At 39.3% G+C, this 26,485-nt stretch overlaps 2 protein-coding genes across 5 annotated transcripts; one reads left to right on the top strand and one right to left on the bottom strand.

Annotated features, from left to right (window-relative positions):
• Positions 1 to 2,291: 2,291 nt before the first annotated feature.
• Positions 2,292 to 8,346, top strand: noctb (nocturnin b). Its single transcript, XM_069676796.1, has 5 exons — positions 2,292 to 2,481; positions 4,296 to 4,438; positions 4,549 to 4,723; positions 5,712 to 6,043; positions 6,126 to 8,346. Exons 1-5 carry the CDS (start codon positions 2,469 to 2,471, stop codon positions 6,645 to 6,647), a joined length of 1,185 nt encoding a protein of 394 aa, XP_069532897.1. The 5' UTR covers positions 2,292 to 2,468; the 3' UTR covers positions 6,648 to 8,346.
• On the bottom strand, positions 8,142 to 25,605 carry elf2b (E74-like factor 2b (ets domain transcription factor)). Of its 4 annotated transcripts, none has more exons than XM_069676792.1 (10): positions 25,241 to 25,605; positions 18,004 to 18,165; positions 17,666 to 17,918; positions 12,715 to 12,828; positions 12,225 to 12,413; positions 11,718 to 11,795; positions 11,398 to 11,593; positions 10,892 to 11,287; positions 10,594 to 10,762; positions 8,142 to 10,161 (listed from the first exon to the last, which is right to left on the bottom strand). In XM_069676792.1, exons 2-10 carry the CDS (start codon positions 18,076 to 18,078, stop codon positions 9,550 to 9,552), a joined length of 2,082 nt encoding a protein of 693 aa, XP_069532893.1. In that variant the 5' UTR covers positions 18,079 to 18,165; positions 25,241 to 25,605; the 3' UTR covers positions 8,142 to 9,549. The 4 variants fall into 4 exon arrangements, with proteins under 4 accessions (XP_069532893.1, XP_069532894.1, XP_069532895.1 ...); XM_069676793.1 differs by having other exon boundaries at positions 11,398 to 11,590; XM_069676794.1 differs by lacking the exons at positions 17,666 to 17,918; positions 18,004 to 18,165; positions 25,241 to 25,605 and adding an exon at positions 15,067 to 15,184.
• Positions 25,606 to 26,485: the final 880 nt, after the last annotated feature.

The raw sequence follows: 26,485 nt of genomic DNA, 5'->3' as shown, positions 1-26,485 counted from the left end.
ATGTTCGACATCTTAGTTTAGCATGTTAGCATGCTGACCTTTGCCAAGTAGCCCAAAACAGAATATCCAGAGTATTTTATTGATAAGGATAATGTAATTTGTAATAGAAGTGATATGGCTGACGATCTAAATACATTTTTTGTAAATATAGGACCCGACCTTGCAGAAAAAATCTCTGATCCAGGGACAGTTGGAAAAAACATGGATATATTGATAGAACGAAATCCCAACTCAATGTTTCTCAAAGCAGTGGAAGAGAAAGAAATACTGGACATTGTTAAGAAATGTAAAAACAAAACATTATAATGACATTGAAACAAACTTGAATAAAACAAAATTAATGTTATTTGGGAATTGCAGAATTAACGAACAAGTACAAATACAGATAGATGGGGTGCAGATTGAAAGGGTTCATGACAATAAATTCCTTGGGAAACCACACACCAAACATTTTCAAAGTAAACTATCAAGAAGCATTTCAGTTCTAAATAAAGCAAAACAGGTTCTGGATCATAAATCACTACGCATCCTGTACTGTTCCCTTGTCTTACCATATTTCAATTACTGTGTAGAGATCTTGGGCAATTATTACATGAGTTCAATCAATTCACTAACTATTCTACAAAAAAGGGCAATACGGGTCATTCATAATGTCGGCTGTCAGGATCATACTCACTCACTCTTCATTCAGTCAAAATTATTAAAATTTACAGACATAGTGAAATTCCAAACAGCAAAAATCATGTTCAAAGCTAATAATAACAACTTTCTGCCACAAAATATACTAACATTGTTTAAGAATCGAGAAGGGGGATATCAATTAAGAGGACAATACAACTTCAAAATTAACAAAATCCATACAAATAGAAAAAGATTTTGCATTTCATTCTGTGGGGAGAGACTGTGGAACAGTATAAGTGAGGAGATCAAGCAATGTCAAAACATGCAACAGTTTAAAACAAAATATAAAGAAAATGTTTTCACGGGATACAGAGATGAAGTGGGGGTGTGACAGTCACTAGGTGTGCACAGGATACTGTTATAGATTATTATTTCTTTAATTATTGTTTTTTATACTTATTTTATGTCATTTTTAGTTGGTTCTTTTCTTTTATGTTGTGTTTTGTTATTGTTAGGTCCCTTTGTCTTAGTCTTTTTCTATAAATGTAGATGGATATATTGGTGTATATTTAGTATAAATCATGTTCATTATTATTATTATTAGTATTATTATTTTATGATTGTTATTAATAGTAGTATTTCTAAGGAAGGATAGATTTATAGATTTATAAATCATCGTGCAGGGAGAAGGGGTGGGATTAGATAAGTTTCGACTTCTTCCCACTCCTTTTTGAACAAACTTTTCATTGTCTGTCTTGTTGTTTTCTTTTCAAAATTCAAAAACTTTCAAAATTCAAAAACACAAAGTGCATCTGAGGTTGTATCGGACAAATTGAGACTTCGACCTGATGAAGGCAAGTAAAGGCATCCACTATCCACAATGCATTTCTGCTTGGGTAAAAAGTTGTTTGCAGATGTCTTTCAAAGAAAAAGATAACTTATTAATTGTATTCAGCAGAAATTCATTTATCTAAAATCCCACAGCCCCTCACATTATGCCATGACCGCTTAAGGAGGCCTCAAACCACCTATTGTAAACTGCTACTTCATGCTATTTTTACCATCTCAATAATATGTTTTTTCCAGCTCAAAATATTTTAATTTAGTTGTTTTAGTTTGTAAAAGCACAGGTACCACATGGAAAATAACACTGTTCACTGATGTCACAGTAGCGACAGTAAACTGTAATCAAAGTGTCTTGGGTGCTGTAAGAACACGCAATCTGAGGAAGTTATTATTGCAAAACTGGCATGCACACTCTCTCTCTCTCTCTCACTCACACACACACACACACACACACACACACAGACATTCAGCTCAATTGTTCATTCGTGCTGTGGTTGTAAAGCAGTTAATGGTATTAGAAATGAATAAGGTGTGAATGATTGAAAATGACTTATCTGTTCTGATCCTGACTTTTTGTGTGATATCTTGGTAATTCAATAAGTTTACTTGTGCTATTTCCGTTCACATACTCAGCTTGTGTATATGTGTGCGTATGACTGTGAGAGAGCAGCGGTTTGTGTTGCGCAGTGTGTCGCTCTGTCCCTCACCAGCCCATAACCTGTAATACTCCATATGGTCTGATGACGTCTATACTTCCTAATCTCCCCCTCCCTTTCTCATTCTCTCCCTTCCGGAGGTTTTATAGGCTGCAGTGAGGAGGGAGAAGTCAGATCTCTGCCTTCACACAGAGACAAACACATCAGTCACTGTCTCCTTTAGCAGAGGAAACAGGAAACATAGATCATTTAACGGAAACATACAGTGTCTGTTAGGGTGACTGTAGCCTTAAAAGGAGGCGTTAAAGACAGTTTAGTGTGGAGAGGACAAAGCTGTGGACAGTGATGGAAACTATGGGTAAGCTATTCTTTATTTTACCATAGATGAGGATGTGATGTACAGTTTCTTCTGAATATATGAATGATTGAATTTCAAATGTTCAAAACCAAAGACCAGAGGTGGAACATGTTACAGTCAAAGTGAGCTTCTGTATATCTGCTGATGTTCGAGAGTAAAGAGACAAATTGAACCACCATATTCAGTCCGGCTGGAGCTGGCCTGTATAAGGATACACATGAACCCTCATGAAACTCTGTTTATGGTTATCTGAATGTACCAGGCTCTGTTTTATATGTGGACAGGAGGGGATGCTGGCTTGTCCAGTCCTGTTATCTCTCACTCCCACATAGAACTGGACAGATTCTAAACATCAGTGTCAAACAGTATCTGATCTCTCCTTTTATAGTCACATAGTTCTGGTGTAGAGGAGCCCAGAAGAAGCCCCAAGAATCTGTTTGAAAGAGGAGATATCACTCTCAGATCTGTGCAATTTAACAGAATGCACATAAAACATATTTAACTCTTGATAGAAGTGGTGACATGAAATGATTGTGCTTTGAACTGTGTAATCAAATGTCTTACAAGGGTACAAGGGTTAAACATGCAAGGGTATGTTTTAGGCTTCAGACTACACTTTTTTCAGTCAGTATTATTATTATTATTTTTAATTCAATCCCAAATTGTTATTTATTTTATGTGTCTTTATTTTGGAGTAATATTGACTTAAATAAACAAAACTAAAAAAATGAAACACAAAATGTCTCATGTTTAAGTTTAGAAAATTGAAGCATAGACAGCATAGACATGGACGGACAACAATAGCAAAAACATTTATGGGTTATTTTTATAATGTTACTGCTAAAAATTAACAGCTGGGGCCCAACTGGGAGACATGATGTTTACATACTACGTACTTAAACACTACGAGTGAATTTGACCTACTTTGGTTTGACCTACTGCACATCAAAGTTCTCAGAAACCAACAGCCAGCATGTGAAATACTCATGGATGCACAAACTAGAACAGACGGTGCTTCTGTGTGCATATGCACTCGTGGCTGTGCTCACTATTATCGACCCCACAGCTTCACTTAGCCTCTTTAGGCTCATTGTTTTGCAACTTTAATGTTTTTTTTCAGCATTTCCGGCACAGCTTCCTGCTGTTTTTAGTAAAAATCAAACTTATGCTCTCCACTGTTCACAACTTGCAAAGCAGCAAATGGCAAACGGTCAAAGTTTGCAACTATGGGGTAAACATAGTATAGCAGTAAGTGGCCAGAGGAGGAGTGGGTGAGGAAAGAAGAAGAGTAAACATTGGCCTTTATTAATCAGGTGAACAAAAGTACAACTAAAAATAAATGCTTACATGTTTGCTAGAGTTTTTAAGAAGTAGCTGCTTGCTAATTACCCAAGACAATGTGTTTTATAAAAGAGTTCAATGGAGAATGTAGACCTGTAAATTACATTTTTTACTATGAAAAAAGAGGGGGGAAAAATAAGGTGAACACATCTCATTTATAATGAGAACATTGTTTTGATGAATTCTTTAGCCTAAAATGGGTCAAAAGGAAGTATTAGAAAGTGATCTCGATTAAACATGGAGTGGTCTTGGCCATATAGAGTGAGTAAAAATGTCCCAAACTAGAAACTGCAATCTTAACATGAGCCATACTTTAATAGTTTATTAAGTGTAAACTATCTGTCAACTAACTTTGCTATGGACCGATGTCTGCTCTGCTGTCATCCTCTTCTACATATGCTGTATAGTCATATACATAGTCAAGTGGAGCTCTAACAAACACCTCACCATCTTTGTCTTTTTCTTATAATCAGTGTGTCCGATGGGTGTAGGGGCCACCAAGCTATACAGCGCCCTGACTCAAACCCTCAGCAGCAGCTCCCCTCTCCCCCTCCCTCCTTCCCATCTGACCCCCTGCCAGCCTGCGGACGCAAACCTGGATCCAGCTTCCTGCCAGGTGACTCCTATTCTGTTCCTTGTAATTTAAAAGCCCGGAGATGCTGTGTGTATCATATTCATTCTCATCAGATCAAATAAATGTTGACAAGTATCATGTCTGCCTTGCAGGAGCAGAAGGGCTCCTCTTTATGTCCCCCCAATCCAGTGGAGCTGCTTCGACAATGTGAGGAGGCTCTCAGGGACAGACCGCCACGCATCCACAGGAAGTTCACTCACCTCAGTGATGGAGACGGCGCCCCCAGCAGCCCCATTAGGGTGATGCAGTGGAACATACTAGCACAAGGTAGGCTGCTTATAGCCCAACAACTGTTTAATGTCGCATGACAAAATATTGTTGGCTCTCATACATCTAATGACCCTTTTTAGCTACAAACACGGATGTGATGAATGCAGTGCAATAGGATGGCATAAGTGTCAATCCATGTTCTTGGTAATGCAACACAGTAAAGTTGGAGATATCAGATATTCCTTCTTCCCTCAATTTGTTTCTATTTATTTTTGGCCTGCGTTTATCAGCATTTTTATATTGACAACTGGATCAAATGATTATGTTTATTGTGAAATGGAGCAGTTCCTCTAAGCTTTAAGTATTTTTTAGGCCTCTTTTTAAGCTCTTTCTTTTGCTTTTTATGGCCTGAAACTTTATTTCTTTCACTCTGCTGCTGTTGTCAATCTTTCTAGTTTCTAGTCACAGCAGGCAGCTTATTTCAGAGAAAAATCTCAGCACATTGCCCGGCATCATTGCTTAAGCTAGGAGGTTGAGAAAATGTAATGCTCTCTGCAGTTGCTGGAGAGCAACACATCAGTGAAAATACTTCTAAATATTGGACCATTTTCCAGGTAGCAAGTGAAATTATTCGAAATAAAAGCCTTTGTTGCTCTGCTTATGCTGGAGGGGATATAAGCAACTGTTTGTTACCATGTTAGCCACGTCATTTTGATAATACATCACTGTTGGTTTTACTGGTTCTTTTACTGCCACCAAGTAGATATCTATCGATATTTTACTGCTCAAAAAATGTAAGAAATTTTAGTTAACCACTTTACAAATTAAATTTGAAGTAACATTTTTTCAAATATGTTAAAAGATGGTAAATGTAAACAAGACATAGAAAGTAGAAAATACTGTGGTATTTTATGTAAACATTTCCAGTTGAAGCAGGGAGATATCTGTGTTGAACACATGCCAACATTACCTATGAAGCAATGTTCAAATACTCGAGGTTAACTCAATACTGAAGTCAGGTCTCCCTCTTTCTCCTGTTCCTCAGCTCTGGGCGAGGGACTTGACAGTTTTGTCCAGTGTCCCCTGGAGGCCCTCAGCTGGTCCCGCAGGAAGTACCTCATCTTAGAGGAGATCCTCACCTACCGACCTCATATAATGTGTCTGCAGGAAGTCGACCACTACTATGACACCTTTCAGCCGGTCTTGGCAGGCCTGGGTTACAGCAGCAACTTTTGCCCTAAACCCTGGTCTCCATGCCTGGATGTGGAGGGCAACAATGGGCCCGATGGCTGCGCGCTGTTCTTCGATCAGTCGAGGTTCGAGTTCCTGGATAGCGTGCACATCCGGCTCTCTGCGATGAGGATTCCAACCAATCAGGTGGGTAGAATCTTATTAAAGTCACACATGTACACATAAAGGCAACTTAGACGACCGCTAACGCGCTGCTCTCTTGTCTCAGGTTGCTGTGGTGACGATGCTACGTTGTCGAAGCTCAGGCAGATGCCTTTTTGTGGCTGTGACACATCTGAAGGCTCGTTCTGGCTGGGAGTGGCTGCGCAGCACCCAGGGTTCTGATCTCTTGCGACACCTCCAGAATCTAGTCCAGAAACATCCCACTGGGCCCACTTGTGCCCCTTGCTCCAACATTCCTCTGCTCATATGTGGCGATTTCAACGCAGTCCCAACCGAGGAGGTTTACCGACGTTTTGCTGCGTCACCTCTCGGTTTGGACTCGGCCTATAAGAAACTCAGCCAGGATGGTTTGACTGAGCCAGAGTACACAACGTGGAAGATCAGGCCTACAGGGGAATGCTGTAGCACTCTGGACTACATCTGGTACAGTCAGGACTCACTGAGAGTGGACGCAGTTTTGGACATGCCCACTGAGGAGCAGATTGGACCAAACAGGCTCCCTTCTTTTAGCTATCCCTCTGACCATCTTTCTCTGGTTTGTGACTTGAGCTTCAAAGAGAAGGAGTGAGGAGAATAGGATGAACCAGCACACAGGAAGGGACGAGTTGTAAAGAGACAGAGTCCAGACTGGATCCTGGTTGGCTTCGCCCAACAAGAAGGCGTTCAGATGAGGATGAAGACAGGATGCCAAATTTTCAAACTGCCAAATTGAATTCAGAGTGTCTGACAGTAAAGTGTTTTGCTTGTTCGAGGCTTATATTTGATGACTTGCTTTAGCATTGAAATATTGTGTTAATTCTCTACGCTTATTGTTTGGCAAGAATTTAAAGGTGGTTTCACACAACTTATTGAATTATCTTGAGGTGTCTTGCTATTCAGGTAGCATCGGGCATCAGACAAATGTTACACTGTATATGGAACTCAGATATGTCTAATTACTGCATTGTGCTGATAAAGAAGCAATGTTTTCATTGGAACCAATCTCTAAGAAGGAAACTCTCAGTAAAAACTGACACAATTTTATCTGTTATTGTTTTTTGTTTCTTTTCGTGAAAAAAAGCCTGTGCTATTGAATTTTTTAATGCTTCTAACAAACCAAAAAAACTCCCATCCACCTCTGTTTTATGCAGGCAAGCCAATATCTCTATCTGGACAGTTAAAACTAAAGGTATGGCCATTGGCTAGAAACAAGGAAATGTATTTTGAAATTTGGGTGAACTAACCCTTTAAGCTTACTACAAAATTAACTCTGGCTCCTTTTAGGTTATGTAAATGTCACCAACTGGTTGGTGTCTGAACATTACTGGTGTGGCAAACACAGATTTAGTGTGTAAATGTGCAACAATCTTATTATGGGACAATTTTAGCATCAACATACTGTATGAGCACAGCTCCAAGACGAGCTTTAGGATCCAAAATAAAATCCCATATCCAACAGTAGAGAAGATCACACACCTACATTGGCATTGTGCATGTTCCTGTTTTCCTACACCACCTGTTGAGACATAATACAGGCTGATACAGGAAGACACTAACACAGTTTGTCAATCAGGTTTGTGAGACATTAAAAACTACTTCTACTACTACTTGGAGAACATTTTCCATACACATAAAGGGAGCTTTAGGGAGATTTAAAAAAAAAAAAAAAATGTTTTAAACATTTGTGCTCATGATCTTCAGCATCTTTTTTAGCTACAGCATGACTGCTTAAAGTTAACTTTGCCTTCTTATCAGGGCAACAATGAGTTTTGTAAACTTAACAATCTGGATGGAAAAAGGCATCAAGTAACCACACAAACAGTCTGCACTCAACATGCTCCTTTAAACATCCAAATATATTATTGCCACCTAAAAACAAGGTTACTGTTGGTCAGAATTGGTACAGTAACCTCCAAGCTTTAATGTAAAAGCTTAATAATAAATACATTAATGATGAATAGGACAACCGTAAGGTTTCAAATGTCTTTTTATATTTCAGTAAAATCTAATACACTTTGAAACAAGAGTACAGCAAAATAGAATATACTTCAAATGTTGAATATACAAACAGTTCAGTCTGAACACAAACATCTTTCCTCTTTTAAGATAAAAATAAAAATGACTAAAGGGACGGGCCGAAATTGAGTAAAAAAGTGTAATGCTGGCAAATTGACCCTCTGAAGTAAAGTGACCTGGGATCCACAGTGGTTTAATATTTTAACATTTTGCATAAACTTGACATTTTCAATGCCTCTCTTTTAATAATTAAAATAATTGCTTTGTTTAAATCTGGTTCTCCGAGTTATATTTTTCTCATGACATGCATCAGATCAGTCACATTTCTTCGCATTTACATGCAGCCAACACTGCTGAGCAAAAATCTGTCCAAAATTAAAATAATTGAGAAAAACAAAAATGAGAACCTTTTGGAAAATAAGTTTGAAATTCTAGTCTAGAGATTTTTCTAGACACTGGCGGACACACTGCAACCGAACTGCAAACTTTCTGCTGGTCGACATGTTGGTGTTTTGCCTATAAGATTAGAACTATATGAACCTTTAACAGCCTGACAGAGACAGAGGAGCACATAATTGTACAAATAAAAGTTCCCCTTCTTTTAATAATACTGTGCTTGGTACAAGGTATCAAAAAACAAAATGCTTTACTGTTCAGACAATACAAAGAAAAGAAAGTCAAAATTAAAATCTAAGGCGATTCTGTTAACTTTAGCTCCGTAAACAGTATAGAAGATAATATATATTTATATGTATATATGTACATACATGACCATTTCCTGTCTGATATCGTTCCTTGTTAGAGCTTCTCACAGCTTCACTTTCTCTTTCGTACTTACACTCTTTAGGGCTCATGTAGCACCTCCCACACTTGAATTACACAGTGATACAAGTAAAAAAAAAAAAAAAAAAAAAAAAAAAGTTGCTGGTTTTAACATCAGTCGAGGCAAAGTTATAAACAAATGGTTTCTACAGAAGCTTAATTACACACCCCACTGTGTCTTTTTTTTTTATTTGACAGTTCACATTTTTGGTTAGTTGTAATCATTTGCCTCGTTTTGTAGTGTTTTGTTTTGTTGGGTTTTTTTATATTTTTTAAAAGGTTCTTTCATTATTACCCAATTCTGGTCAGTCCTTCCTTTTAGAAGTCATAATATGTAGTGATCAAGGTTGGTCCCTTTACCTTACCAAATAAGTCCCTATTTAGTCTGTGTGTATTCCTTTGTTGCACAGTATGAACCCCATACACGACACTCAACGAGGTTTCAGTGTGGTTCTGAGTGAGACTGGCTTAGTTCAGTTTTAGGCAGCATCAGGGAAAATGTGAGGATAGGTTCAGGACTAAACAGGCCTTCAGGAGTCTTTAAAGTCTCACAGACTGCTGCTGGTTGTTCCAAGAGTAAAAATGACCTCTGGCATGTACAAACTCTCCCACTCTGGTAGAGAAGGAACAGCTTGATATAGGTACGAGTCTGTTCAACACTCAGGCTCTTCTCTCTTTGACACGTCAGGTGTTTCCAGTTTGATAACCACCTCTGCATCCATGGCCTCTGATCGGACATTCTGGACAGTTTTGGGGTTTGCCTGATTCTGCTGGACTGCCACCTTCACCGGAACCTGCACAGCTTGGACCTGGACTCCTGCTGCCTTCAGCTTCTCCAATGCGACTCCTCCAGTTGCTGGTGCTCCTATCACTAGCTCTGAACCATTAATGACACCGCTTATGATCCTAGGCTGTGCCGTTACCGTCTGATTGGCTGTTGATACTGTCACCACCCCTGCCCCGCTGCCTGGCTGCGAAACCACCAGAGTCTGTTGTTGCGTCTGTGTTGGCACGGTGAGTCTCATCACTTGCGTTCCAGGAGCAACGTTGACAGGCGCCAGGGCCCGGACTGTCAGAGGGCTCCCGAGGAGGCTGATGCCTGCCGGGGAGGCCCCGATGCTGGGCTTGTTTGTGCCTGTGGTCTGGAGCTGACACTGAGCTAACTGGTGGGCTGGGATTGTGATGATCTTTGCCAGCTGGACAGTGATTTTGTCCCCATTCTCTGCTGTGGCAGGGACCATGGTGGGAATTGTCTGGATAACAACCTACCAAAACATAACAAATAAAAAAAAACACAAGGATCATTAAAACAATGAATGTTGGAATTTCCTTGATTGATCTGTAAGTCTGTGCAGGGATTCTGCTGGTTTAAGTGGTTCATTTAAAACTCATATTAAGAACTTTTTAATACCACATGGAATGCAATTAAATAACCATTTTAAAATGAACAATGCCAAAGTATGAAGTTATGAAGGAAGAGAAATTGGGATTATAATTTCTTATTTTGCAGCAATATATAAAAAATAATTCTTATTGGTGAAGTAAATTAATGTAACATGGACTGGTACATATTAAATTAATGGATTAATTAACATAATAAAAAATATTTTTCCGTAGTGACACTATCAAATTATGAATCAATGTGCTTCCTAGCTGCTTTAGGTTGTAGAGGTGCAGTACCCTCTTGAAATACACACCTTCTGTTGAGAGTTGTTGTTACCAGCAGCAGCACCGAGAGCAGAAGTGTTGGTGAGGAGGGTGTTGTGTCCGGTTGCACCTGCCGGCTGCTGCACAGCTACTGTCGAGATCTTCTGACCCAGTGACGTTGTCATGACTACTGGCACCTGCATAGCCACCCGCACAGTCCTGTGGACAACAGAAAGGCAGCAAAGACACACAAACATAAATATTTACTGTAGATAACATGCTAATATTTGCACCAGCACTGCAAATATGAGACTCCCCCTCATGTCTAAATACAAGTGTTCCTCTAACCTGTGCCCAGGAGGGTTAGAGATGATAGCCGTTTGAGAATGCTGGGTATGACTTCGGTCTGGTGCTGCTGAAACAGTCACTATCCTTGGTACTCCAGCTGCCACTGCTGCACCGCCTCCTGCTGCTGTCTTGCTGCCCATAGCGACAGGAGCTTGTACCACGTTTGCCCTGTTCCCACCCCGCAGGATGTTGGGCTTCTTAGAGGACAACAGCATGTCTGGTGAGGGCATCACACGCTCGTAGGATGCAGCAGTCTCTGAGCTGATCAGATCGTCAGGGGTGGGCATGTCTACCTTGTCATCGTCAATGATGACTATGTTTTTGGGCATCTCTTTGAACTGGTAAACCAGCCGTTGGCCCTCTACCTTGGCCAGGATGCCACGCTGGTAGTAATATCTGAGGGGAAATGGATTATTAAGTTATGATGCTGCTTCCCTAAAACACAAATATGAAAAAACAATGTACAATATTTCGCACACACACAAAGCCACACACAGACTGCTCACCTGAGGGCCCGTCCCATTGTCTCATAGTTCATGTCAGGCTTGTTCTTGTGTTTGCCCCACAGCTTGGACACAGCCTTTGAGTCGACCAGTTTGAAGATGCCCTTCTCCCTCTGTGTCCACTTGATGTACCTGGGACAGGTGTTCTTGTCCTGGAGGAGGTCCAAGAGGAACTCCCATAAGTAGGTGGTGCTCCCTGCTGGAAATAAAACTTAAAAGGTTAAAGGTAACCCCTCTTCATCATAACTTAAACATTAAATAGAAACAGATTCATGCATACATCTATGTTTTTCATAGCCAGTAGCATTGCTGCTGTAAGGTACCTTTCCCTTCTCTTGGTTTCTTCTTAATTCCAAGTTCCGGTGAGCCATTAGGGAAAGATGACTTTGGCTTCCGTCCAGCTATAAACAGAAACATTTAAAATAGGACTTCATCATTTGCTTCAATCCCTGTAGCCAATACTGATGATCCTTGATTTGATGTAACCACTAGATGGTGCTCTTGGGTCACCATAAATAACTATAATTAACAGTCTAGGTTTTGGTTTGAGGTTTATGGCCACACTTGTGAGGCCAGGAAGGATAATTACAGAGCGGCCATATGTTTTCCATTTCAAACTTGGATTAAAAAAACATTCAAAACAAAGTTTCTTCTTTTACCAAAGCATATCTCCCCGCATTGCAGAGTCTGGTACTGCAGTGGGTCTACAACTGCATGAAAGAAAGTTTTAAATGTTTTTTGTATGCTTTTCCACAGCTCTGCAGTACTTGGTGTTATACTTCCTTACTGTAAAAATTAAACCTAAAACTAAAACCTTTTTTCTCTCTTACCTTTCCTCTTCCTGGCAGGCTCGTGGCCATGCTCTGTGTCTGGCTCTTCAAGCAGTGTGACCATCTCCTCATCTTCCTCCTCACAGCACTCCTCTGTGGATATCTCCACTTCTGTCTCTGTTATCATGTCCGGACGCATGGCAGCGTGAAGGAAATCTGGTGTTGTTATGCAAGGCGGGATAAAAGTTTCTGGGTGAAGGAATCAAAGAAGGAAGAGTTAAAATTGTGCTTTATACATTATTTTGAGACTATATTCATGAATGAGGCTGATAATAAAAAACTGCATGTCTATACAAAAGCTTTAAAGCTCCAACTTTGATAAAACACAAGTTTAACATTTTTGTTTAATTATTTCGTTCTTTATACCAGGTTTCCAGAAAAACAGAAAAATGTACTCAATTAATGAATATTAACAGTTTTGAAGCAGTAATAAAAGTTAAGAAAACAAATCCATCAAATTCCTTGTGTACTGTAATATAGGGTGCGTTACCTGGGCTTCGGTCTTCTCTTAGGCTGGAAGGTGAATCCATGCGTAGCAGAGCCTCCGCAGCCTCAAAAGTCTTGTCAGAGCAGTGGACACTGGTGCCATGGACAGACGCCTCCACTAAAACACAGACACACAATATCAGTTAGATAATAGTTTAGGGAAAATAAAGAAGCTCTAACACACACACACACACACACACACACTTCATAATGTCCCAAACAGAAAATATAAATATTAGTGTTTTTCACATCTATCAAACTATTGACACAGTGCTGCATACACTGCACACAAAATGCAACTATATGGTGCCCTCTAGTGGAAAGATAAATTGCTTTAGATCACTGAAATTCAACTTCAGAAACTTCATTTTCACTGTGATCCTGTGATCCAGACACATTACGACTTGAAGTAAAGTACAGACACTGCAGTAGGAAAAGTCCTTATAATATTGCCTCTTAATTAATCCACTTATAATAACGCTGCACGTTTTGCTTTTGTTTAAAGTGTCAAAGTATCAGAATTTTATTTTTGAATACTGAGGTGTGACTTTAAGAAAATGTTCATATTGGCTAGTAAAATGCTCAGAATGCTAAATGTATGATCCTTATTTACCACTTCAAATATGGCAGACATAGCAAAAAAAGACAATGCAGTATAAATCAAAACTGGCATACAGCCTGTTGGGAAGAAATGGTACGTGGCCCCATTTTGGACCCTGAGAAGGAACCCAGGGCACCGGCTGTTGGTGTCAATCATTGGTGGGAAACATGAGATCCTGTTACACCCTGCCCTGTCCATGTTTGGCTATCTCACTGAGGCAACAGGCACTGCATAGGGGAGAGACATGGGCTATCTTTAGATTGTCCCACTCACACAAACAAACAGGACATCAGAGCAGAGACCCTATAGCCAACCGAGCTGCCCTTGAAACCAGGCAGCTGTGCTGTAATAAGAGGTGTGGGGTCAGAGAGCCACAGCTTGGCTTGACCTAAATAGCAACATATGGACAAATTGGCCATTTCCAGTTAGTACAGAATATTCTGGTTATGATTTGTTCCTAATTAAGTAATAACAAAAATTGAGAGAAATCAACAATAATGGAAAAATGTGCATAAAATGTGGGCAGTTAAAGCTTTAGAATTTTTTTTTCAAATGCCTATTATTAACCTATAGCAAAATGTAACGGCGCCGAGAATAGCAGCAAGTCCGACAAAAAGTAGTGCTGCCCCTGTTGACTTCCGTGTTTACAGTGCTCATCCTTTCCCTCCAGTTCTCTTCGAAGAAGCTCACAAATCCTCTTGTCACTCAACACCCGCTTCGCTTCCAATTGGTTCACTCACAGCTTAACTGCCCGCCCCTGATCAAACCTGATTGGACGTACACGCTATTGGACTAACGGGCGTGTCAATCAACGACACACTCCGCCCTCTCACATACACAATGCTTCCGCCATCGAAATGGGACAAAAATACTTTGAAATCTGCGATTTAACAGAAATAGAAACGACGCTGTATGTTCACAATGCGTGGTTTATGAAACGAAACGGTGATCATGGACGTGAAATCTCATAAACTGTGTATTTGCAGATCAGTGTGGTCGAAGACTGAGGACCGCACTGGAAACAACTACAGGGAAGGAGCGAGTCAGCCAGGCCATCCCACGCTTCAATCACAGGCTGCACAACACGATAACGGAAACCATGAAACTAAATACCTGACACTCGAAATGTGTAAAATGTGCTCATCACAGCTAAAAAAATAAATAAATACATTGGGCCTTACTTTTGAGGTATAATAGACTTTTTTTTTTCAAGGGACGACGTGTGAATAGTGTTACTGCACATATTTCCGCAAACGGAACAAACAAAAGTCAGCCACGGGTAAATACTGAGAAATACATCAACCATAATAATAAAAGAGGGTAAATCTGACAGTATGTACCAGATTTAATATAGTAAAAATAAACCCGCATGTCCTTCCGACTCAGACAGCGTGGCAAAGACGTAGGAAAGACAACATCTTTACACTTCCTGGTTGGGCAGAGCCGATGTGCAGACCGTTATTCTACATTATACTGCACCGAAAAAAATCTGCTGCAACATGCAAAACACACTTCGTGCAAATAACCACTTATATGTGCAGATTGGCAAGCCCTGAGGAACTTTTCACCCATAAAACAGGGTTTTATAAACCACGTAGCAACGCCATGCAGGCTGCTACCAAGGTGATCACTTCCTGATTGCCCTCCATTACTTCACCACACTACTCGGCGGACTGAGACGCAGCGGTCGAGGTTAAAAACACAACCCGGAGTTAGCTCGCGGATAGTGGTTTTAAATACTTAAAGGTAGGTTACCTGCTCTGATGAGTAGATCGAGCTGATTTGCGTGCCCCTCATGCTGTGAAGTCGCCATGTTTCCACTTGCTGCAGATTCACATTGACTTCTCACTGAATTGTATAGGAAGCTACTAGCTTAGATCACTCCGCCGCTAATGGGAAATCTCCTCGCATTCAACGGGACATATTGCGACGAGAGAAAAGTATCCCTCCGCCGCCGACACAGGAAATCCTTCCTTTGCCCTCCCTCGCATGCGTAGTAACTACGTCAAATAAAGCTGTACTGCAACTGTTCTTAAAAAAAAATTAATAATATATATAATCTAATCGCGACAGAATAAAGGTTGCGTTTTCACAACAAACGGACTCCTGAAAATGGTTTACTTCAAGAATTCAGAACATTTAACCCATAACAGTTCAAAAAAATAAAAAACTACACGTTTTGAAGTGACAGTGGCTACACATTTGTAACTATGTTATATCTATGGATAACTTATATAACTACTTCACAGCATATGTTTTCTTTTGTTTATAGCTAATTGATTTATCTAGGTTTTTATAATAGCCAAATGTACTTCTATCACAGTTCATGCGATTATTTATTAAATAATATTTTGAATAGTGTTTTGCAAATGTTAATTGCCAATGGGGAACTTTCAGTTTTTTTGAACACTTACCAATACAGTTCAAGATATTCCTAGTTTTGCAAAAAAAAATTGTGAAATAGATTTTAAAGTCTGAGGCAACATTTATGAGTTTCATAAAAGTCATAAATTGCAGCAAATGCAATTGCAACAATTGCAGATAGCTCTCATAGCGGAGATGCTTTTTTTTGGAAGAGTTGTACTAATATTTAAAACCTTTTCCAACTTTATTAAAATCTTTAGTTAGTTCACTGTCATTGCCATTTTTTTTGCGGTCTTTATGAAATTTAAACAAGCTCAATATTATGAATTTCACAGAGTTAACGACAATATATGCAGTGCAAAAATATGCAAAAATATAGTTCTTAGTATTTATGACCTGCTAACAGATACTTCTAATGAAGAATGTTTAGAAATGGATTTTCGAGGTTTGATTTTGAACGTGTCAAAAATATAACTTTCATAATGTCAAAATAATATGCCTACATCTTTAAGTCTGTTTCATACAGAGGAATACTGCACTGAATTGGACACTCGTCACTATTACTAGGGGATTAAAAGATGATTAGATAGTTACTACTGCATGCATAACTCCACTCCTCATGAAATAGTTCCTGTCCAACACATATCCACAAGGTGGCAGAGTGTGAACACAGAGGCCAGTACCTCTAACAGACTACTTTACTGTGTCACTGGTGCTAGCAGCAGTATCAAAGGAAAAATGTAACCAAACCACAACAAAGAGCTTGAATATTAAAATTATACTGTGAACTTGGATCCATGTGGACACACAAGCGTTCTGAATACAAGCTTTAACCTTTGTAATGCACAAGAAAACATACAAGTGTCAGCCTGAATAACTTTGAAGTAAGTGCTTTCAGGACAGAGAAAGCGAAGATGTACCAATAAAAAAGCACACAAATCAAAAACAGCAGATCATCCACATTTGAAAAAATGCACTTACAACTTTAGGCACAACATACAAAAATAAACTTTGGAAGGTATAAATCAAAGTCACCTGCTTTTTTATTAGTTGATTTGCCACTCTGGCTTAGAGCTCTGGCAGTGGCACAAGCTGAAATTATGTGTATGTGGACCATGGTATGGCTTTTCAAGGTAAGCTTAACTATTAGCCTGGTATTTAAAGCAAAATTAGAGTCTTACATGTCTAGCAAGTGCCAAACCAATGTTTTGTTTGTGCAACATGCAGCCTATAAATGTGAACAATACCATGACAGGCAATAGCAGGTTTTTCTTTTTCTATTAAACCATACGAAATGGGAACTGCACATCTGCAATGGTACACAGACATAGAAAATAAATTGTAGATGATTCTATACCAGTATCATAAATGACTTCAAAATATATATATAAACATATATCATAAAAACGTGTCTATTATTATAATTCATTAGCCCCGAATCAAAAGCACCACAACAACAGTGTGGTGCTAATGAATAGAGAATTGAGAATAATGTTAATCAGTGCTAGCAAAATGTCAGCCATCAGTGTTTTCCTATCACACACTTTAAGGCTGTATTCGTTTTTATTTGAAGTAAACACGATTTAAAAAATAGAAACACTGATTAAAGCAGTTTAGCGGTCAAGCTCCCACTAACTCAGTGTGTTTTTTAAGTTAGGATTCCTTCTGTGGTCACCATTCATCATCATCATTTGTGCCTTCTCCAAAACAAACAGGCTTGGCAATTAAACCGGTAAAAATACAAAATTTGGGAGGAAAAATGGTTAGGAAACACCTCTGACAAAAAAACAAAAAGTGAGCTAATTTGCATCTTAGGTAAAAGGGCCAAACAATTTGCTAAACAACCAAGGCTTGCTCTTGGCATGCTGGGTGTCTGTGAGACTGTAGAATATTCATGTGATGCAATTAGGTTAAGGCAATTAAGTGCAAAAGGGAAGATTATGAGGCAACACTAAAATGAATTCCTGATAAAGCAAAATGTATGTCTTACCTGCCTCCCCTTCTGTCTCCACCTCCTGCTTGCCACCCACTTCCTGCATCAGGTAGGCCTCGTCTTCATACACCACCACCTGCGCTGAGTAACCTTGCTCCTCTGCCAGGCTGGCACCAGGTACCTCTTCCACTATGACTGCAGGGTAATCCTCAGCCTCCTCTCTATCCTGTACTTCTTCATAGGCCTCTTCTGCTTCACACTCACCCTCTACCTCTCCTTCAAGCTCCAGGTCAACCTCATACTCTCCCTCCTACAGGGGACAGGAGTTGAATAAAGAAGGGCAAGACATTCAAAAGTTGCAGAGCTACTCATAGCTGTGTCTGTGTTCAACCCACCTGCTGGGGGTCCTCCTCAGCTGTGACATACTCCACCACCGTCCCACCAGTGTCGACCAGCACCACTGAGGTCATGACTCATGCTCTTTAGGGACCAGCAGTCAGGGGTTTGCCACAGCACCTCCGTCTGGTGGCCTCCACCAGTTGGGTGAATAAAGGCTCCTGGAGAGAAAAAACATACTCTGTTATCAAAACTTTACTATTAGTTCCTTTAGGCAGTAAAAGCATATTTGTGTGTTCTTGATCATAAAAATCAATGACTTCCAACTCCAGAGTTGTTGTGTCTAGCTGATCCTGTGCGTTAATCCTCCAGTGTAGAAAACCTCTTGGATATCTTTACAAATAATTTGACATTCTGGAAAAAGTGTGCAAATTTGTCTGGCCAATGTTTGGTTAGCTTTAAAGGTGCCACTTTCTGAAGGGTGCTAGCATGAACCTTAAATGTCTAAGTGTAACTCAGTGTAACATAATATAATGTTAAATGCAAACCTATGGCCAGCTTTAAAGGTGGACTCAGTCTCCTTTGGAGAGAGATGGGGTTGCTACTTATCCCCTTTCGAGGCTACGTTGACTTGCTTGCAGCCTGTGGCTGTATGGACGAGAGAGTTGTATAGTTCTCCTCATCTAATCAAATAAGCATATATCCTAAGAATGTCAAACTTTGCCTTTTAAAGTATCACAGAGTCCAGGTGCTCTACTTTACATTTGCCCAAGCCTTTCCAAATTCTTTCTTTCCAAATAAAAATCACCTGGCTGAAATACAACTACACCTTCCTCCATCTGTCCCAACTGCAGACCAAGATCTGAAGAAAGGCAAATATCTCTTGTATCTCTTCCATCTATTTCTTTCTTGCTTAGTCTGCAGGAAGTGCCTGTGTGCAATTACAGGAAGTAATGCACCAACAGGAAGCCAAGTCAGTCCCTAAAACACACGCACAGTGTCCAGTGGAAGATCTAGGCAGGGCAGAGTAGAGCCAGGGTAAGAGCTGCTGAGAACCACAGCCCTCAGTTCCTGATCTGACCTGATCTGGGGGTCAACAATGGGATACATGACAAAGAAAGGCGCATGGAGAGAAGCAGAAGATATACACACGAAGCCTGCAGCTTTCAAATGAAAATAAATGAATAAAATGCAACTTAATGTGCTTGTTAGATTGTGTTAAGAAAGATGTCCGCACTATAAAGAATTTAGAGACGGGTGTCATTTTTGGCCTTTCCAAAATGAAAGCACAAATGTGTTTGCTCACACATACAGTAAGCTAAAATATTAGCACGTCCAAATAACTAGCTAATTGGCAGAGGCAGCTCAAGGCTCTGGCCATATAGGCGGTTGTCCAAGGTGCCACGTTCTGAAGGGTGCTAGCATAACCTCAAATGTTTTGAATGTAGCTCAGAATATAATGTTAAATGCAAACCTATGGCCAGATTGAAATTTTCCTGCATAATTTTTCCTCTGCCCTGCTCACTTTTGCGCCTTTTCTCTCTCACTCACTCAATCACACACTCGCTATACACTGCCCGACAAAAATGACAGCAATAAGAGGAGAAATGTTAGAAAGTTCAGGTCCACTCAAAGATTGTTCCAGAGGAAAAAATAAAGACATTAGTGTCTGTATTAATATTCTCAATGATTGTTGACGATATGTAGCTTGAATTTCTTGTCATTATTATTGTAGGTGCTTGTGTTTGCTGTTGTTTGTTGTGTGCTGTACTTGTCTGATCACACAGCTTACTTTCATGTTTCACAGACAGACAGCAGCTTATGACAGAGAAAAGAGAGAGACAGCAGATGATGAGATGTGTGTGAGTGAAGGAAAAACTCTTAGGTCTTCGGGTTAGGTTAAATAAGCCCTGTTCCTGATCAACACAGCCACAGCGTGAGAGTCGATTCTTGATGCTTCTGGATAAAAGTTTAGTTTAAGATTAGCGCTTCTGCTGTGATCTTTTTGGATTTGGGGACCCCATCCACACTCGTTAACTAAGCAGCTGCAGATTGTTATGATCAAATATCATATAAGCCTTTCATTTTTCTGTACTATACTACTATCAATACAATACATGAACAATGATGCTTGTTTATTTCCATGCCTTTTAGGCCTACATCAATAATGAACAAGTGAGGATGCTGACTGTTTGCCTGGAACATGAATCTTTAGCCTCAGTCTGTTAGCATATTACCCAGTATGTCTTAGGGCTACACACAGGCTAGAATCTGGCAATTTGAACATAATCAATACAAGTGTTGCCATTTATTAAATTGTGATAATTGCCATTTTCTAAGCAAGATGATATATTTTTTTGTGTACACTATCTATCAGGGTTTATCTTGTTACCTTTGAGTCGAAGGGTCAAATAGCTGTTGTAATAATAAAACTGCTATCTGACAATCAATGTTTTAAATGCACTTCATGATGCAGTTTGTTTTTTTATCTTAATTTGCTTCCATCGTTCTTCATGCTGAACAACCCTTTGAATGTAGAAACGGAAAAACAGCTCTTACTTCCTAATTGTCCAAGACCAGCTTCAGGGATGGTCATTTAAAACTGCTGTGAAACGCTTTTGCCTTTAAGTGTATTTGGACAACAATTTGTTTAACTAGCCTCTTATCCCATTAACTAGCACATCTCCCAACTTGTAAAGCCAAGGGAGCCGAGCGTCTGCTCAGACATAATCCTACGCAGAATTCTTCAAATTCTTCTCTGCACACAAAGAGATGGATTAAAAAATGTCGTTCTTGCACACTTTCATTTTTTAAGTAAAAAATTAATGGAACATTTTAATAGAATAGACCAAAATGTAAATTTAACATAATTAATCATGTCATTATCCATGGCATTTCAATTACCTACAAACCTACTGACCATACAACATCCTTCTAACTGGGTGTGTATGAGGACACGCTCAGTTACTCTAGCTGCTGTATTATTGATGTGCTATGCTGTGCTGGTGATTCCTCCACAACTGAAACCAACATGCGATCAGCTCAGATAGAAATCCTCTGTTCAATTATTCAACAGCATACTACAGACACTAAACTACATAGCTGTGTGTTCAATTAGTGCCTGACCGATATTGCTGGGCCAATATGGGCTTGTTGTCATTTCATGTCATGGTGGTGATTAAGAAAAGGTCTCATAACAAATCCTTCTTGCAGAGCATGCTCCTAGTCCACAGTTTACAATTCTCTCAGCATTGTCTGCAGCACATGTAACAGAGCCTCACAGGTAAGCAGAACAGTAGCAGTGGTTGATAAAGAATTATAATATTAAATATTCTTCAGTAAAATTATATGTTCAAGAAAACAGCCTTTTGAGTGCCTTTGCATAGTCATATTGGTGCACAATCCATAAAGTAAAGGTCTATTTTCATCCATCTGTATAATTTAGTATATCTGTCTTAAAATTAGGAATCGGTTAATTATTTTCCTCTAAATTTGGCATGTTCAAAAAAACTCCCATATCAGTCAGGCTATTGCATGGCTAATTAACATTTGCAGTATGCATGCAAGGGTATTATTTAACCACGTGACACATCCATAGAAGGAAATCTAAATGCTATGTGCTGCTCCTAAGTCATGGGAAATTAGGACGGAGTCGGTAGCCACTATGCTTGATTCAATTCCTTTCTCTTCTTTATTCCTTCTCACCCTTAATGTTGTTTGAACGTTCATGCCTTTTGCTCTCTGGCACATAAACCAAACAAAGGTGTATATATGTTGAACTATTTATTTTACTGTTTAACTGACAAGAGGTATTATGCAAGTTCTTGGAGTTGGAAATTGTGACATGCTGGGATTTTGTAATCTGTGCAGCAAAGCGCCCAAATATATCTCCAATATGCTTGTGACATAGGAAACACCTAGGACCCTGAAGACTTCTGGGCTGGCCTACTGGACCTCCCAAGAGATAAAACAAAACACTGCAGCACAGACCTGGAATAATCTCCCAGATGATGTTAGACTTGCTTCTGACCACCTTTCAGTCTTAACTAAAAACGTTCCTTTTTTTACACACTCCCTTCTCCACTCTCTAATAGCTGCAAACTCATTTTTAAACTCAATTTTAAACTCAATTTTAATTTTAACTATGCATCCCTTGTCTGATATTTTAATGAATCTGTGTCTTTTAAAATGTTTTATTACTGTGTAAACCACTTTGAATTGCCTCAGTGTATGAAATGTGTCTTACAAATAAAGCTGCCTTGCGGAATCTAAATAAACTCATCAGAAAAACAATCGGAGAGAGATTGGGTGAAAGGCAGGGTCAAAGAGCAGAGTCTTATACTGTATGTCTGTTTTCACTTGGACAACGAAATGATCTGGCATTAAAATGACCAATGCATATATATCAGAATGGATGCCTTCAATGCTAGTCCTTTGGTTCCTTTCTCTCCTTTATTTATTTTCAACTCAGATAGAGAGGAAACATCCCCTGAGGAGGACAAATACAGAGCTTGAATATAAAACAAGAAGGCTCAGGCAGACTTTCAACATGGGTTAATCACATGCGCACACAAGATCTGTTAGGAGTTGAGTCTCTCATGCAGAACTTGCAGGTTGCTTTGACTCAAACAAGTTTAACAGGACCTGCTGAGCGACTGCTAACACGTGGCTGACTTGTCCCACCTAGGCTCAAACATAAATGAGATAGCTACTTGTCATGTTGGTATTCTAGGAATTGAAAATATTTCTGCTGCAATAAATTAATTAATTTTGGATAAGAGCTACAGCTACACGTCTCACTGTAAATGTGTCAAGTTCAGTTTTCTTTTGACTTTTGATTACCAGCTCGAGTGCGGACAATCACTATGTTGCTCTGGTTTGTGGTGAGTCAGTAGACGTCACAAGATACAGCAAAGTCATCCTGACATGCCAACTTTCCCACAACGAAATCCCAATGAACACATTAAAACGCGAAAGGAAAAAAAGTGCAAACTTGCCTCGCCATAGAAAAGTTGATGCGATTCAAAATGCAGGCCTGCATTTTAGCTCGGCTGCTGTTCAAAATCCACAAAGAGACAACAAGGAGGTAAATGACAGAAGGAGAGTGGTACTTCCTTGTCATAGGAAGAAAAAGAAACAAGATGTTTTCTGCACCCGTCTCCCACTCTGCCTGTGTCTGAGTCTCTTCTACACCTCCTCTCTGTATGACATACATGCATGCATCCATCCGTCTGGCCCTCCATCTCCTCTCTCTGCCCGCATGCTCACTGTCTGCCTGTTCCCTGAGTGAAAGGAACCTCTCAGAGCGACTCAGCACTTCTCAGACCCTGCCCTAAGCTCAGATCACATGACAAGGGTGGAACACACACGCACACAACACACACACACACAGTCACATGATCTATCAACAACAGGGCTTTTGTTCCAAGTTACTGGGGCCGTTGGTACAGATACAACGCCCTGTCTTGTGTCCTGCCCTCTACCAAGTTAAACACACATTAACACACAGTTTTGACAAAAAGAGAAAATTTATGGCAGAGTTTGATTTACTTGACATCCACCAAACCAATATAAATGCATACACTCAGTTGCTATAATGATGTAGTCGTAAAGTTGGGTTACAAATGATCTGCAGTGTTACAGTGTCACTTATAATCACCCATCATTCAATGGTTGCAAAAATGTGCATTGCGTGAGTTAGCATTTTTGGATCATAAACTCTGTTTGCTTAATTTTCTAAACTGACTTATTAGCATCAAGGGTGAAAATAAGGCTGGAACTTTCACAGTTTAATCTTAAATTGAAAAATTTACATATTTAATGACATACTTAAAACAAGCATGTTAATGGTCATTCAGCTAGAACTGTGGAAATGTGAAATTTTACTTTTCTCTTTTTATGTCATTGGAAATTGAATATTTTGGGGTTTTTGACAAAACAAGAATTAAGATGTCGCTCTGGATTTCTGAAGTGCCTCTAACTAATCACCTAGTGACATGCATCTCATGATTAAGCCCCATTACAGAACATTCTGGCACAACTGCCTGGCCAAGCAGACACCTCCAGAAAACAGTTCAAATGTTAGCTCAGACTGCAGGATATACTGGCTGAGCAAAGGCAGGCTGGTCAATCATTTAACAGTGCAAAGCATGGGTACTTCATTAACTCCAACACTGGAGACAGCAGCTGCAGGCCTCGGGCCTTTGTGAACTAAAGAAGTTGCTGCTTAACCACAAACAAGAACCGTAGATTCTAGCAGTCACTAAAGCATACAGTGTTATTTACAATTTTTTGTTTTTCAAGAATAGGTACAGAGTTAAGTGGTGATGCTGAGGAAATGATATGGCAAAAGTGCTAAATGTTTAGTGTTTATTCATCCATCTGACAAAAGCTAAACGTTTTATTTTTGAGCTTTGTCAATAATGACTTAATCACATGATAAGCTGATTGAAAGATTAATTGAATCTAATTTTAAGCACATGTTAATATCCAAAAAGCATCCTTAACAGAAAAATATCACAAAATCATATGATGATGTCTCTCTTTCTTGCTGACTTTGTAACACTTAAAAGTTTGATGGATTGTCATTACTTTAACATTTGTGTTAGTGTGTAAAATAAATAGCAGGTACAACACCAATATGAAAAACATATATTTTTTTCACTTCCCAAATATTGCGTAATAAATGTAATAAACTCATCACCAACATGTACTACATCCCACTGCAGGGTTACAGCAATATGCTCTCACTTGTTTTCTACAAAGACAATTTGGTTTCATCGGGTTGTCACAAATTTTGTTTGTTTGTTGTAATAACTGCATCACATATAACGCGGTGAGGTGAGCTCATAGACTGTAAAGATTAAAGATCAAAGTTAATTGAGATTACAAACCCCCACCTTCATCACACAGTTGGCTGGCCGCCTGTTTGTAATGCAAACTAAGTCAGGCATGTACAGTGAGTCACTGTACAAGGGGAATTCACTGTTGCAATGATACCTTTGCTCTTCAGTGCAGCTAACCTTATCAATGAATGATCAAGCCAGCTCTGCTGTCATTTACATATTGTTTTATTAGATGTATATTACCTAGCTGGTCAATAACATTCTGTACTGTAGGGCGCATTTCAAGAACCGTGATGTTTAACACGAAGCACATAATAAGATAAGTGAATAGAAACATAAACTAAGGTAACGTTAGCTAGCCAAGTTAGCATTGTGACAAAAACAAGCTGTCAGAAAAGAAACACAAAAACCATGTGGCTAATGCTGGCTAATGTCAAGTCAGCCCACTTACCGTGAAAGTCTTCTTTTGCTCCTTGCTTGTCACCAACTTCTTTCCCAGGCAGCAACTTGATGTTAGCTGGTGGGCCAATGAGAGTTTGCTGTGTGAGTGTGTGTGTCCGTGAATGTGTCACATGCAGTAACCTCCGCTCCTCTACTACTGACAGTTCGCTCTGATCCCGCTGCTGCTGTCGACTGTCAGGCTGAAGAGTCCCGCTGCTAACTGAAGCTAAGGCGACGTTAACTTTAGATGTTTGTACTCTTAATGCGCAGCAACGGAAACTCCATAAAGATGAGTATAAAGCCCCCAATGCTTTCGGTGTTTCATGTAAGTAAGTAAATGAATAAAAACGGCATCGTCACTACAGGATAGGCTTCCTCTGCTAATGGAGACTGACTCTGTTGTCAGTTTACTCTCAGCTCGTTCAGGCGAATCACACTCGTGACGTCACGCCGTACAATAAACAATCAGCTCACTCAAGTAAACTCATTCTCTAGACTCATTTTTTGTCCCACCAGCTACAATCATAAGATAAATGATTTGTCATTTATTTGGTATTTACGTTCTTGCCTCACTCTACCTCACGCTACATGCCAACAAAGATGATGACAAAATGCATACAAATTATTTGTTGCTGGTTTTTTTTGTTTTCATTTTTTTTCCTTCTTTTTTTTCAGAATTTCTATTTATTGAAATCTTGACTTTCATTCGTATTTTCACTATTGATGTCATTAGTATTCCTAATTTTTGTACCCATGTGTCATATGGGGAGGGAGGGGGGAGTTTTGGGAATGGAGGGGCAAAGCCCCCCAAAAAGCATGTATGTATGTGCAGGCTTATGATTTTTTGTTGTATTTAATTTAAACTCCATTTTTTAAAAATAAAACATTTAATTAAAAAATTAATTAATAAATAAATATTCCACAAAACAAAAAGTTAGTATCCATACATTAGACAATGATAGAATAACAGTAGCTGTCTCCACCAAGTGGTCAGTGCACTGATATTGCCTGTAGAGCTGCACATGCATTACTATTATTTATTGATAAGACTGGTAAACACAGAACAATTGATAGTACAACAAAACTGAGTTTCTTTGTTAACACATAACTTTATTTAAAATGTATGGGCAAATACATTATCTTTAAAACAGATACATTGTAATACACTTATACATAAAACTTGCACATTAACTTAACTTAAATATAGTAATATTGATCATATTGATAATTTACCCTAATATTTTTGTGATGTTTC

Source organism: Semicossyphus pulcher, unplaced genomic scaffold (genome assembly GCF_022749685.1).
Source record: "Semicossyphus pulcher isolate SPU_LCO1_2020_fin unplaced genomic scaffold, fSemPul1.0.p SCAF_27, whole genome shotgun sequence".
In the NCBI taxonomy this organism is placed as follows: Eukaryota; Metazoa; Chordata; class Actinopteri; order Labriformes; family Labridae; genus Semicossyphus; species Semicossyphus pulcher.
Note: the sequence above shows the minus strand (reverse complement) of the source record. Positions and strands in the feature narration are given on the sequence as shown.

Bases quoted from the DNA above. Each gene is read 5' to 3' on its own strand.
- noctb (XM_069676796.1), top strand. The intron at 4,724-5,711 runs GTAGGCTGCTTA...CCTGTTCCTCAG, and splicing joins GTGGAACATACTAGCACAAG to CTCTGGGCGAGGGACTTGAC. The intron at 6,044-6,125 runs GTGGGTAGAATC...CTCTTGTCTCAG, and splicing joins TGAGGATTCCAACCAATCAG to GTTGCTGTGGTGACGATGCT.
- elf2b (XM_069676792.1), bottom strand. From the start codon at position 18,078: ATGACCTCAGTGGTGCTGGTCGACACTGGTGGGACGGTGGTGGAGTAT. The intron at 12,414-12,714 runs GTAACGCACCCT...TCCTTCACCCAG, and splicing joins AAGAGAAGACCGAAGCCCAG to AAACTTTTATCCCGCCTTGC. The intron at 10,763-10,891 runs GTTAGAGGAACA...TGTTGTCCACAG, and splicing joins TCTAACCCTCCTGGGCACAG to GACTGTGCGGGTGGCTATGC.